The sequence below is a fragment of the Lissotriton helveticus genome, chromosome 7 (assembly GCF_964261635.1).
Source record: "Lissotriton helveticus chromosome 7, aLisHel1.1, whole genome shotgun sequence".
In the NCBI taxonomy this organism is placed as follows: Eukaryota; Metazoa; Chordata; class Amphibia; order Caudata; family Salamandridae; genus Lissotriton; species Lissotriton helveticus.
Window position 1 is genome coordinate 834508764 of NC_136068.1, and position 13534 is coordinate 834522297.

At 50.6% G+C, this 13534-nt stretch overlaps 1 protein-coding gene across 1 annotated transcript in view; it reads right to left on the reverse strand.

The window, feature by feature from the left end:
- The window catches only part of ANKHD1 (ankyrin repeat and KH domain containing 1), a 1380661-nt gene that overhangs the window by 218028 nt on the left and 1149099 nt on the right, over positions 1–13534 (reverse strand). Inside the window, exon 28 of the mRNA XM_078653327.1 lies at positions 11473–11622. Within this exon, the coding sequence (XP_078509453.1) occupies positions 11473–11622 (150 nt within the window). The remainder of the gene's footprint in view (positions 1–11472; positions 11623–13534) is intronic.

The window sequence follows — 13534 nt, forward strand, 5'->3', positions numbered from 1 at the left end:
CTTTATGAGTCAGGGAGCTAAGCACAATACAAAACTCTTATGAAAATACTTCAAGTTGCACAATTTACACAAATGCCCGAGGGGCACGAAAAACCATATACACAAAAAGTGGAATGCGAAATACTAGCAGGTAAGTAACAAGATCCAGAGGCTTCAGGATCGCTAGGAATACACTACTGAACCCTAAGGTTAGGAGCAGGAGGCCTAGGGAGATCGGGTGCAGAGTGTGCACTCTCACACGGGATGCGGGAAGAAGTCTATGGATGCTAGCGTTTCTAAAGTTACTGTTTCCGGAGGAATCCGACTAGATAGACTGAAAACGACAAAGGATCTGGACACTTGGATAGTGAACCTGTGCTGGAGTACCGAGATACTCAAGTTACCTAGCCCGGGGGCCGCGGCTGCATAGGGTTCAAGTGACGTCGGGAATCCTCGTTGAAGTCTATGGAGCCTGAAAGAAGAAGTTGCTGGCAGGCGACCAGTGAAGATGTTCGGTGTGATCCAAGGCTGGATCAGTGAAGGAGACGACCTGAAAGCAGAGGGGACTCAGTTCTTAATCACTAGCCAGTGATTATGTGGGCACCAGGATGGCACCGGATGAAGTCACCTCGACCAGGTGAGTGGGCGACGCTGGACTCTGCAGTCACACGGGCTAGGAGGCGTTGTCGGCGACCAGGCTGGAGGTGCGAGCTGTCCCACGAGGCTGTCGGCTGTCGGCGATGCTGGACTCAGGATTTGAGCAACAAAACCTTGGCAAAGGCAAGCCCACGCGGTGGAGTCAAGATGGCGTCTGGAGTGGACCAGGAGGGTCCAGGGCACTTCTTGTTGGACAAGAAACAAGGGCCAGTCTAGGGGACCTAGACCAGCGGTGAAAACGTCGTGGTACGTCGTCAAGAGGGTCACTAGCCAACGGGCAAGTGACCGGACAACGTGGCAAGCAGCAAAGAAGCAGAAGGGCCCCACGCAGATCTCGTGGATGCTGGGGGGGCTGGACTTCGGTGCTGGAGCTGCTTAGGGTTAGGGCTTCTCAAACCCCAATGCACTTACTCGAGGGTCTCTCGGGAGTCGTGCTGTTGAAGCGTCGTGCAGGTCTTGAAGATGGCCGGTCCCACGGGTCTCGTCACACCCACGAATCTCAGCTGGGCTGGATGATGTAGGTAGAGGTCAGAGATGGCAGGGAATCCGGGTCTCGTCGAGCTGGGCAGTCTTGATCCGGAGGATGGACTTACAGCAAACCGCAAGAGCTTCGATGGTGCCTGCTGGTGCAGGGTGGCTACTCCTTAGCCACAAGGGAGAGTCTTCAGAAGAGTCAAGAGTTCCTTTCGTGGAAAGTAGTTTCAAGATTATCTAATTTGGGAAGGGGGCCTGCTCCTACCTTTATCCTAAGAAAAGGGGCTGGCACGCGACTAAGTCCTGCCCTATGGGTGGGACTAGGAGGGGGGTGGTTACACCCCTCTCCTTTGTCCGGTCTCTCCCTAGCTCAGGGGCTGGTGTGCCCCAGGAACTGGTTTGAGCTGGCATATGCACAGTGAGCACCGGGGTGCCACTTGCAGTCACCTTCCTTTCAGCCCTGCCTACCTGGGATACACAAAATCCTGTCTGGGATGGTGCTAGCACCGCCCCTGACAGGAAACCCTTTGTCCATGCCTCCGTTGCTGGAAGGACTCCCAGCAGCAGGAGGGCAGACTGGTGTCTCGGTGACAGCATCCATTTTGTGGAGCTGAGGCTATGTCTGACTTTAACCGGGGTTCACAGTTACACACGTCGTGTCCCTCTAGAAGGGTGGAATGCTAACCCCGTCGCCAGAATTGGCGAGGGGTTAGTATTCCAATTCGTATGACACCTTACTCGACATGTTTTGATAATGCTATACCAAAGTTAGCATTTAACCGCGAGGATTATAATGCACTTAAGAGTATATGGTATAGCGTTATCATGGAACAGCTATTTGGACTTGGTTCCGCAAGCTGCAAACGGGCTCAGCTCATGCCAGAGCACCATCTCACATAATTCCAAGCACTCTGCCTTCAGGATTGATAAGGCCTGCCATAGGAGTGACTGATAGGAATATATGTGTCCATTTTAGGGTTAGATATAGGAATACTATATCTAAAGCAAAGGGTGTTTACACCACCTTGCCCCAGCTGTCGTGCAGCTAGTTGTGTCTGTTTGGGTGGCCAGCCAGGGGTGGCATAATACATGCTTCAGCCACGGGTAGGCCCTGGGTACACCTATGCCCTGGATACCTAAGGTATGCTGTACAGGGACTGATAAGGTGGCCCAGTACCAATTGGTAAAATGCACCTAAGGTACATGGTTGTAATTTAGAGAGAGAACAGCTAAGCTGTGGGTCTGATTAGCAGGCCCACAGCCAGGGAAAGTCGTAAACCAGTGAAGCAAAAAGCTAAAATCTGGGGTGGCCATGGGATTGCAGACCCCACTCTCCTACACTCACATGCCCAAAACTGTATCTGTAAGGGCCTCATTGAATGGAAATAGCGGCTCGTGGTTAGTTTGTCCAGGATGAAGCACTTCAGCCAGAACTTTAATTCTTAACTCACTGGTGGGAAGTGTGAGGTCCAAGAATTCTGCCACTTACAATTTGGAGAGGTGAGTGTCCGGGGAGGTATTCATTACACCGGCATCCTGCAAATCCAGAAATACGTTTTTGTCAAATAAACATGACTAGAATGGTCATAGTCGTCTCTGAATTGATGATGGCACCAAGGGAATGATTTGGAGTTAGAATGGGGCTGGAGGTGAGCTTGGTGCACTGTTGGTAGAGGTTGCTTTAGGCTGACCTCAGAGTCAACGCTCAGAATTGGAATGCCATAAAGTGCATCAGCCTCAAGCCGAGAGCTACTTTGGGGCAACTGGCACAGTCGCATTAAGGGTGGACCCAACAGCGGTAATCTGACTGAAGGCCTTCTCGGAACTATGGGAACCGAAGGCACGCCAGACAAGTCTGGGTGGTTATCAAATTGGTCTACAGCCTCTTTAAATTCTCAAAGCTGTGGTGGCGTTGTTGCAGGACCTGGAAAGTCTTGTCGGAGACACGTGAGGGTCGGAAGCAATTCAATGGTTGGGGGACCAAAACACTTGGCCTCGATGTCCCTGAGGCATTGCACGACAACGAGTGATGGGAGTGGAGGGACGAGTGAGAGCCATGTTTGGACTTGTGTTTTTCACTATTTTTGGACTTACCTGACTATCTCAATTTTTAGTCTGACCAGTCACAAGATCAGCCTCGGGAACGTACCCCCAACCAGGACTGGGCTGCCTTTGACTTTCATCGATGTTAAGCGAAGTCCAGCTTGACTTTGTGGTTGCGGATGGCTTTGGGGAGTCATCTTGGAGCACTTGCCATACATTGATGAGTCCCGCTTTGGAGCCTGACACCAGAGACAGAACTTGTGTGCGTCTGTCACCGATCTCAAATTGCCGCAGCAGCTTTCACAGTATAAATCCTGTAGTTTTATGACAGGACATGGCTCTTGCACATTGCAAAATTTTAATGGAAAAAACTAACAAGTCTCACTGACTCAAGGAAGCGACATACGGATCCATGTCAGAAGGCATGAAAAGAAAGGAACTGATATCAGCGCACAGAGGTAGCAAGGATATAGTGGCCCCCACATCACTTCAAGGACAGGAAAGACCCAATGCGGAGATGCGTGATGTCACCTACCTAAGCATAAGGGAGGTGCTATGAATATCTTCTGGATCCAGTCTGGCACCTGTGAAAAATCACAAGGTGACTAATCTGCGTTTAGAATTCTCTATCAGAATAGGCAATGCTCTTTTTGGTGGATATGCTAATCCACAGTGTGCTTGCCTAGTTACCTAAAGTGATCGCACAGAGTATAAAGTATATGAAACATACAAAAGGTGATAGGAGGGATGTGTGCACTTTAACCACTGGCAATTGCTCCAGGTAACATTTTGGACCGGGACATACACACATCAGCCTTGAACACGCTCCTCATGGGAACAGTCCAGCCCGAACTGCCAGGACAGGTCCTCACCGAACCAGAACACAAGCAACCTAGGATCGGTATTGCCCTTGTTATGGACTCATTAGCCAGGTATTGCTTGGTTCCAGTGACATTGTGCAAGAGACCCAAGTCTGGGTATCAAAGGGCATGTTCATGAGTGATGCCTGTACATCCGTGGAGAAGGCTGTGGCACGCATTTAATGTGACGATAAATAACCATGCCACTGCCAATACCACAGCCTTCACAATGTGAGGTCTGTCCGGCCGCAAAACGTACTTAGCAGCATCCTGTCCATCATGCACTGCATGGGCAAAATTATTTTGAATCTCCTTGGGGAGAGCAGGCAAGATCTTGGTCGCCATCCAGACTGTCTGGACATATCTGTCCAGCAGAGACTACATTCAAACAGTGTAAAGCAAAGCTGGTGGAGAACACCCTCATGTCAAGCGTATATATGAGTTTAGATTCCTTTTAGGTGGCTTTATAAGAGGAGCAGTGGGAAAGGCATTCAGATTCACTTTGCTGTCTGGAGCCTACACTACAAGGGTTTCCAGTGAAGTGGGGGCGTTGCTCACGCAGTAACCAGAATATCTGTCAAGGCTTAAGTGAAAGATGATAAAAGGTCTCAAGATGAAAAGCCAGTTACCAACATTTCAGTCAGAAAAGCAAGCTTGCTGCCTAGTGTAGGCAGCTGTAGTTTCAAAACCTTAACTGTACTAAGTACAACAACAGCAAAGGATGGAGGATCTAGGATTAGATGAACAAATCTATCTTTTTTTGGGAGAAAATACAGGGAATAGATTCCTTTGTTTCACTAGTAATGGGGCACCAGGTAGATCGTACCATTGGTGGGAAGCACTTCTGTTTCTTCCTGTAACTGTTGTAGATGGCCTTATTTAATCAAGCTGCAAGGAGTGGCATGCACGGTGGTGAGGAACTCTGCAGTACTGTAGAAAGAAGGCTTTCTATATAGTGCACTAAAAAGAATTACACTGTGCACAGTCCAGTGGGTCCCCAATTTGTTTACCGAGGTCAAAGTAGATCACACTCCTGCGGTCCAGCAGTCGGACCACGACTTGGGATCGTGGTTGTGTTCCAGGCACCACAGGCACACGCGGTGCGGATCCGTCACCGACATCAACCGTCGGCAGGAACCACAAGCCTTGAAACCAGGCATCCCTAACATGCACCAGGAGTTGAAGACCCAAAAACAGTGTTGACAAAAGTCACAAAAAGTCAGTCAACAAGTGACTGGAGGTACCGCTCCCTTTGGATCTGCGCTGGCAGTCGCGGACAAAGAAAGAACTGACGTCAGCGCGCGAGGGTGGTGTCTAAGTAGCTGCCGCATTGTCATCCCGGTAACCATGACGCCAATGACTAACGCGGAGCCAACGCTACTATCCAGTCTCCAGGGTCGATGGCAGCCAAGACCTGAGTCCGTATCTTGAACTTCCAGAGGAAGCTATTGACGGTACAGAGGTCCAAAATGGGACGCAGGCCCCCTTTGTCCTTCTGGGGGACTAGAAAGTAGTGGGAACCACAACCACGCCCTACTTCTGAACCAGGAACGCGCTCGATGGCCCTCTTGGCCAGGAGGGCCGCAACTTCCTGCTGGAGAAGGGCAAAGTGATCCCCGACATGCGGTGAAACTGAGGTGGCATGGCTGGGAGAGGTAGACTCGAAGGGGAGGGGGTAACCCCTTCGGACAATTTGCAGCACCCACCTGTGACCGAACGCCAGAGGGGGAGCTGACGTTAAATCCTGCCTCCCACAGGCGTGGGGTGCACCCCAAAGCTCGGGCTAGGAAGGCTTTGAGGCGGATGCTGCAGGAGCGGAGGTGGACTGACCCGTCCGCTGTCCACCTGTGCCGCCAAGGCGGCTCCACGCCCACGGCTGCGCTGATTTTGGTTTTGCGCAGGCTTCTGGCTGAAGGAGCATGCAGGGGCACCTCTTCCTTGGCCACAAAAGGAAAGAAAGGTAGACGTGGCCGGGCGTGTGGTGGAGAGACCTAAGGACTTGACTGTAGCCCGAGAGTCCTTGAAACGCTCCAGAGCACTGTCTGCCTTATCGCCAAAGAGGCGAGTACCATCAAAGGGCATGTCAATGAGCTAACTCTGGACATCTCCCGAAAACCCATTGGACTTCAGCCAAGCATGGCGACGCAAGGCCACTCTTGTGAAGATTGCTCTCCCTAAAGAGTCTTCTGTTTCCAGCCTACACCGAATGGCAAATTTAGCGGCATCCTTACCCTCGGCAACAGCCAGAGACAGTACAGCTTGAACCTCCTCAGAACACCGAGGCAACACCTGTGCAACCATATCCCACACCGCATCGGAATAGCGGCCCAAGAGGCATGCGGTGTTCACCGACCGCAGCCCTAAGCTGGCCGAGGAGAACAACCGCTTGCATAACTGCTCCAGCTTCTTAGAGTCCTTATCCAGTGGAGCTGTGGGAAATGCACTCTGGGATGTCTTAGCTTGGATGACCAGACTCTCGGGCGTAGGATGAGTGCTCAGAAAAGCAGGGTCGCCGGGCGAGGACGCCTTACGACGTTTTTATCCATAGGGGGCCCCGTGGCCAGTCGTGACGAATTGCCAAACAAGACATCAGTGAGGGCTTCATTAAATGGCAGTAGGGGGTCTGACGAAGTGTACGCCGTCTGGAGCACCTCAGTGCGGAGATTAGTTTGAGGGCCACCGTAGGGAGATCAAGGTGGAGGAACTCAGCTGCCCGACAGAGCACCATCGTATAAGAGGCGCCCTCCTCCAGGGTAGGCGGGGGAGAGGCAAACCCCGGGTCAGAAGAGACATCAAGGTCGCCGACCTCTTCTAAGTCGTCGGCCCAGTCCTGCTCAGAGTCACACTGACAAGCAAGAGGGTCATCAGACCCCTCCCAATCGTCCTCCACCTCTGCTGCCCGTGGTAGAGACTGCGGTGGCAGGGCAGGGACCGGGGAAGGAACAAACGGCGTCAGGAACGGCGCCGGACGGGCGTCGCGTCCCATTGCGGATCCCAGGCCGGAACAAAATTGTCCTCAAACCTGGGCTGGGGCGGGACAAAAGACACCCACTGCTGCGCCGAGGGCGGAGACGAGAGTGGCGCTGGGGCCGGAGCCGGCAGCTTTGGATCTTGTGGCTCCGTTGCCGGAGCCATCTGCGCAGGATCCTGTGGCGCCGGAGCCGGATCCACCGGCAGCGCCGACAGGATCCTGACACGGGGCCCGAGGGTACACCGGCGGGAGCCCGAGGCCTAAAGAGGCGGTCCATGTTAGCAAGAAACTCTTGCACCTGTGCATGAGTCGCCAGCGGACCCGGATAAGGTGCCCACAGCTGTGGACACCAGGTGAGCAAAGGCCGCACCCGCCTCCGCACGGCCCCGCGGTGGGGAAAACAGCTCCTCAGTGGGAGACGGCTGCAAACTAAGGGGGCCGTCCCCGAGGCCAAGCGGGACGGGCAAGGGCCAGACTTGGAAGTCAGAAGGAGCTGAAGAATGAGGGACCTGCCGATCCTCCGACAAACACCTCTGCCTCAGGAAGGGCGGGGAGCCGCCCTTCGACGCGGTGAAAAAGGCACCACACGGCGATCAGTCTCCGGGGAAGACGACACCAATATACAGCCTGCCTCCGGAGAAGGAGCGTCCGAAGACGAATCCACGCAACAACCCCTGCGCTGAGGCAGGTTGTCGGCACCATCCGGCGTCGGACCAGGATCCTCCAAGTCATCCCACACCAGAGACCAGAGTGGAGCTGGAGTCAAACCGGCGCCGACCCCCGCCGAGATAGCCACCTGCATGGGGGAATGAGACGGGCCTGGGGAGTGACACAAAGCCCTCCGCCAGCGGCCGCCCAGAATGAGGCTGAGATCGCTCAGCAACCCACGTGGTGGTGCCAGGAAAGATCCAACCTCTGACTCTCCAACGAGGCAGCCAACTGTGGGGAGGGACGAGAGTGGCCCGGAGAGGGACGAGTGGTCCTCACCCAGCTTCGACACAGAGCGTGACGAGGAGGGTTCACTGACCCCTGTGGCTCTGCATGGTCCAGCTGCTGCCGGCGCTGTAGTGACATCGGCCTTAGACAGGACCACCTTATCAAAGGACCGAGAGGGGCTCGGGGATGCGACCCGAGCCCCGGCGACCTCCCGCGACACCACAGGGACTCCCACAGGAGTATGCGGCGAGGCAGAGATGCCGTGGCCTGAAGGAGGTGCCTCGGAGGAGCCGCACCCCAACAGCACCACATTCTCCAAGCCTGGATCCGAACCGGTCGGCGCCGGGGCCGGAGCCACCGGCAGCGCTGCGGAGGGCCCTGCGCAAGGCGAGGGGTCCGCTGACGCACCAGGAGGGGGAGACGCCAGCGAGGCCTGCAAAGCCGCCGCGTATGTCTCTATTTGGACTCTCGGTGCCCCAACACCGGTAAACGGTGGATAGGACGACACGCGGTGCCGCATCACCCGTGGAGAGTCCACGTCCCCAGCAGGCCGGAAACCAGTCCCCGGGGACAAACTGCGACACTTACCCAACAGGGAGCGATGCTCACGTGACATCGGAGAATGGCGAGGACGACGACCACGGCTGTACGTGAAGCCGTCCGCCGAAGCAGACCGAGGTGAGGACGCCGACCTGGAGAGACGCGCCAAGAGAAGTTTCATGCGGGGGGACTTCAGCTTCAACTGTTGACAGGCCTCACAGTCAGTGGTGCGGTGATCCTCCCCCAAACACCACATACAAATGAGGTGCGGGTCCGTCGCCGAAATAAGACGCCCACAAAACGTACACGTTTTGAAGCCATAAGGCATTCGCACACTGTTCCTACCAACAGAAATGGAGAAAAAAGGGCCCGAAACAGGCCCGTAGCAAGGGCCGGATCCGCGTTGCACGTGGAAAAGGAAAAAACTGCTGCATGCGCGCCTGGGCGTGTCTTATGTGACCTCGCTGACGCCACGTGTGTGGACGATGCCTGGGCGATGTCGTACCGCACCCTGCGAGCAGAGATACTGTGGCAAAAAGGTTTTCGGACCAAGTATCACGCCTGGGAGTAATTCTACGTGAAGGAATCTGCGGCTAGTAGTCTCTATCAGATGCTGGAGATACGGAGCCACGCATGCCTGTCCAGAAGGACACTGGAGTTGACCTCCGCCTTTTGAAGCTGTGTCTACAGCATCTAATGCACAGCAGATGATGGTGTTGGGAGATCTGCCTACCCTCAGTAACTATCTTATAGCCTACCCCATCTCATCCCAGTGGGTGCTGTCATATCTGGAGAGAAACTCAACAGACTGACAATCTACCAATGGTTGGCCGATTGCACAGCTATCCTCTTACAAACAGCATCTATCTGTTTGCTATCTTTAGCTGGTGGAGGGGCATCACCAGTAACCACTGAGTTGGCCCTTTTACAGGATTATGGAACAACCTGGGAGTCAGGTGGGAGCTGGGCATGAATGTAGGGCATGAATGTAAAGGAAGTCCATTGGGGAAGCGTTGTATTTCTAGTACATCCTGGGTGTGATGACCATAGCGCAGACTGTGTCTTGAAAGCTGTCAGGGGTGTGACACAGGCAGTCTTACCAATGAGTTCATGGTAGGGCATGGAGTTATTAGGAGTAGAGGGATAGGAAGGGTACAGGTTGGGATCTGTGCTCCCCAGTGGGTAAACGTAGAGTGGGAAGGGTCACCTCTCACAAGGATGTGCGCACAAGTACAGTTGAAACCTGATGGTTTCTTAACAGTTCATACTCATTTTTCTCCAATAGTAACGAATCTTATTCCAATGATTTCATTCAAATTTTATTCCAACGATCATGACTTTCATAATGATAATCTTACGATGCTTTAATCATTCGTTCCAATCCTTCACAATACCCAATGCATTTCGGGTCAATGATAGAGACCCTTCGTCAGGGGTATCCGGACCGGACAACACTCTTCTCCGTATAAGCATACCATCAGGTTTCAACTGTACTTGTGCGCACATCCTTGTGAGAGGTGACCCTTCCCACTCTACGTTTACTGTTGATAAGGCACGGTTTGACTACGTGCGTCGGATGTGGCGCCAACCTGAACATTTATTATCTCAGTAGAGCATCATATAAGAGAAAGTTGAGTGCACGGGGATAACACAGTTGTACATTGTTTCTCCCCAGTGGGTTAACATCATAGAGGAGTCTCAGGGATCGCCCTGCCGAGGAGTGTCTGAGTGAAGTGATTCTCGAGATGTACAGGGAAGGTTGGGGGACGCACCTGGAGAAGTGGGTGGTGAAGGTGAGCGCTTTGGAGCAGGGTGAGGTGGTGGTAGAGTGACGAGCAAAGGATTACTAGCCTTGTCCATCTTCTTGCACTGCTTGAGTGGAGGTGGCATGTCCAAGGTTTCCTCGAAGGACAGCTGACATGTGGACAGCCCAAAGAGGTCGGGCGAGAATCAGGCCCATGTGGGGAAGTGTCATCAAGTGATTTTGTTGGGCGTCAATCTCATCTTGTAGTTTGCAAAGGATAGGCTCAATGGTACCAGAGCTGGGCCACAGCTCTTAATCCTTCACCAATGAAATTCCTCATGTTGACAATGACTAGGTCAAATAAGGACACACATGCCACAAGAAATTGCCCTTGTTAGGCCCACAAGATATCTGCATTATGAGTTTAATATTGGGATGCAACACTGGAGCCGCCAACTGCTCCTCTCCTATGCATCTCAAAGGCACAGGGAACAGATCTCCAAAGAGATCCTCCCACAAAAAACACAGAATACCTGTGGAAACAGTCATGATTTTCAGACTGATCAGTCTCAATGTCTTTTCAAGGTTCTTCTATTCTCAGACAGGACAAAAACATTGAAAAAGGTAACATGGGATTGGTCAGGTCCATGAGCCAACCCCTGCACAGGTAAAGTCATTCTGGATGGCATTGCTGGATTAACGGTTTCGAGGCCTTCACATGTTTTGGCACCTAAGAACAAGTCAAATATTAAGGAAGGGTTATCCATCCGAAATTAAGATTTTGATTTAAATGAACTGATGAAGGAGAGCTCTGCAACAGGACTTCCTCACACAGTATAATTAGTACAAATCTGAATTCATAGTGGCATGTAGGAAGAGTGGAGTGCAGAGCACATTTACCTCTTGGGTGATGTTTGGACAGTTTACAAAGAGGTGAATGTGCAAATAAGTAAACTTTAAAAATAAACTAATATTTGCATAAAGGTAAATGCGATATATAACGTAAATAGGAACTCCCAATTTCACAAGGGTCATGATACAAGCATGTCAGTCTTATGCTGGAGAAACACAGGATCCATAGAGTGCAAAAAACAGCCTTTAAGAAAGGCCAAGATATGGCTGCTCTAAATTTCTTTAGAGGTACTATTTTAAATTAAGATGACATTTTAGTAAATCTATACTGGGAACTATATCAACGTGCGCAAAAATATTAAACAAGCGTATGTGAGTTTACCTTACATTCAAAAAAAGGTTTACATCTTACTTGCCTTATTGTGATCATTCGTTCACCATTCTTATCTTTTTGCTTGTCCACATCAATATGTGCGCCAGTTACATCCTGAATTGCAGAGATATTACAGCCACCTCTTCCCATGATTCTGGAAACAACCGAGGCAGGTACAGACAGCTTTTTCGATCTGCCAGTGTTACAAAATGCACACTTATATTAAACCTATGCTTTCTTTCTTTGCATAAAACTGTTCTCAGTGTACAATTATGTAAATCTTATCAGTCTGGAGTTTCAAAACAATTAATTTGCCAACAGATGCAGAAAACGGAACAGATCAGCAGACATCGAAAAAGATTTGTATCACTAGTGAGACCTTAAACTCATTATGGCTATTAACTGTAAATCAATTTCTAATAACATCCCTTTGCGGAAAATGTCACAAATAACTCGAGTAGGAATCAGCAGGTTGCCAGTTGGCTCACTGATTATCTGGAGAGCAAGTACCCCAAAATATCTGCCAATGTAGGCAGCTTGAAAAACTGAACGCAGAGAGTACCTGCGGCAGAGAAACTGTGTTGTTGGTTGGGTGGAGTGTTAACCCTGCTCAACCAACAGCCACAATCTGTCAAGGTGAACCACAAACGTCACCAATTAACCAGTGCTTAACCTCTGGTAGATTGTCTCTAAATTAAGCCTGGCTGCTTTTGTGCCAATGTGCAAAGTATTTAGGCAGCACACAAACAGTAGTAAAGTGAAAAAACAAAAAAAAAAATCCTACATTTTAATAAATGATTTGACATCAAAATGACAATCAAATCAGTAGAAAAGGTATGTTTTTTTAATTTAAGGTAAAAATTTGCACCTAAAAGAAAGCGCCAACAGCAGACATCTAGGGCCAGATGTATGAACATTACAATTTCCGAGTCTATAATAGCGAATTTTACCGATTCACTATTGACTCGCAAAATACAATGTGTGTAGAACTCTGCTAATATTTAGCGATACCTATGCATTCCTTATTTGCGACTTGCAAACTGCGAGTCACAAATAAGGAATGGCTTCATATTCATTCATATGGGCCAATAGGCCCATAGCAATGAATGGTAATTGCGTACGTAATTTGCGAGTACCCAAGAGGTACTCGCAAATTGCGCATGCAATTTCAAGGCTGCAAGGGTTCCTAAAGGACACCCTGTAGCACTCCTGAAATGTGCATGTGTGCACATGTGGCGCACATGCATGCCCTAAGGGCATGTATGTGTGCCACATGGCACTTTGAGAAATGCATGAAATTGCATTTTTCAAAGAAATCGCAATTTACCTCCAACCTGAAGTTGGTGGTAATTTGTGATTCCTTACAGCAAAATCGCAATTTGCGATGGATACTTTAATAGCATTTAGGGAATCACAAATTGCGATTCTCTAAATGTTTGCGCAAAATAGGGAATCGCAAATTTTGCGATTCCTTATTTTGCGAGCAGGTTTTTACTTACCTGCATTGCACACAGCTAAATTACGTTCGCAAACACTGAAATTCTGTGAAATTCAGCATTTGTGATCGCAGTTTACCTTGATACATCTGGCCCCTAGTCAATTGTGATTGGGTCAAAGTAAAAAAAATATGACCGAAAGTGAGTGCAAGACGGTTACAAAGAGTGGATTGGGCCCACCTGGTGCTCACTTTCGGGCTTAGAAGCAATTTCATAAAAAATATTCTGAGACATTCGAAGTTCAGCGTGGCAAGACTGTAGGTGATGTCTGAGGAGGAGGGGTCATCGTCGGGGAGCTGCTGGACAAGGTCAATGTGACTAATTCCACATTCTGACTTTTGGAAGTCGTAAAGCTTCAGCAGGAAGAGGCTGTAGCCGCCAAGTGCTTCACAAGGCTGGATACCCCTTCTGCGAAGGACCGCTTGAACAGGATTATTGGCTACAGGGAACAGCAGGAGCTGCCTTGAAGTCCAGGCAATCGGCGATGCACTTTGAGCAGATAGAAGAGCAGGTTGGTCCTGATCTCATAGCGCTTCTCAGGGCAGTTTTTAGCCCAAAAACACCTTAGTCTCAAGTTCTGACTAGGAGTTTGGCTCTCTAGACATCTTT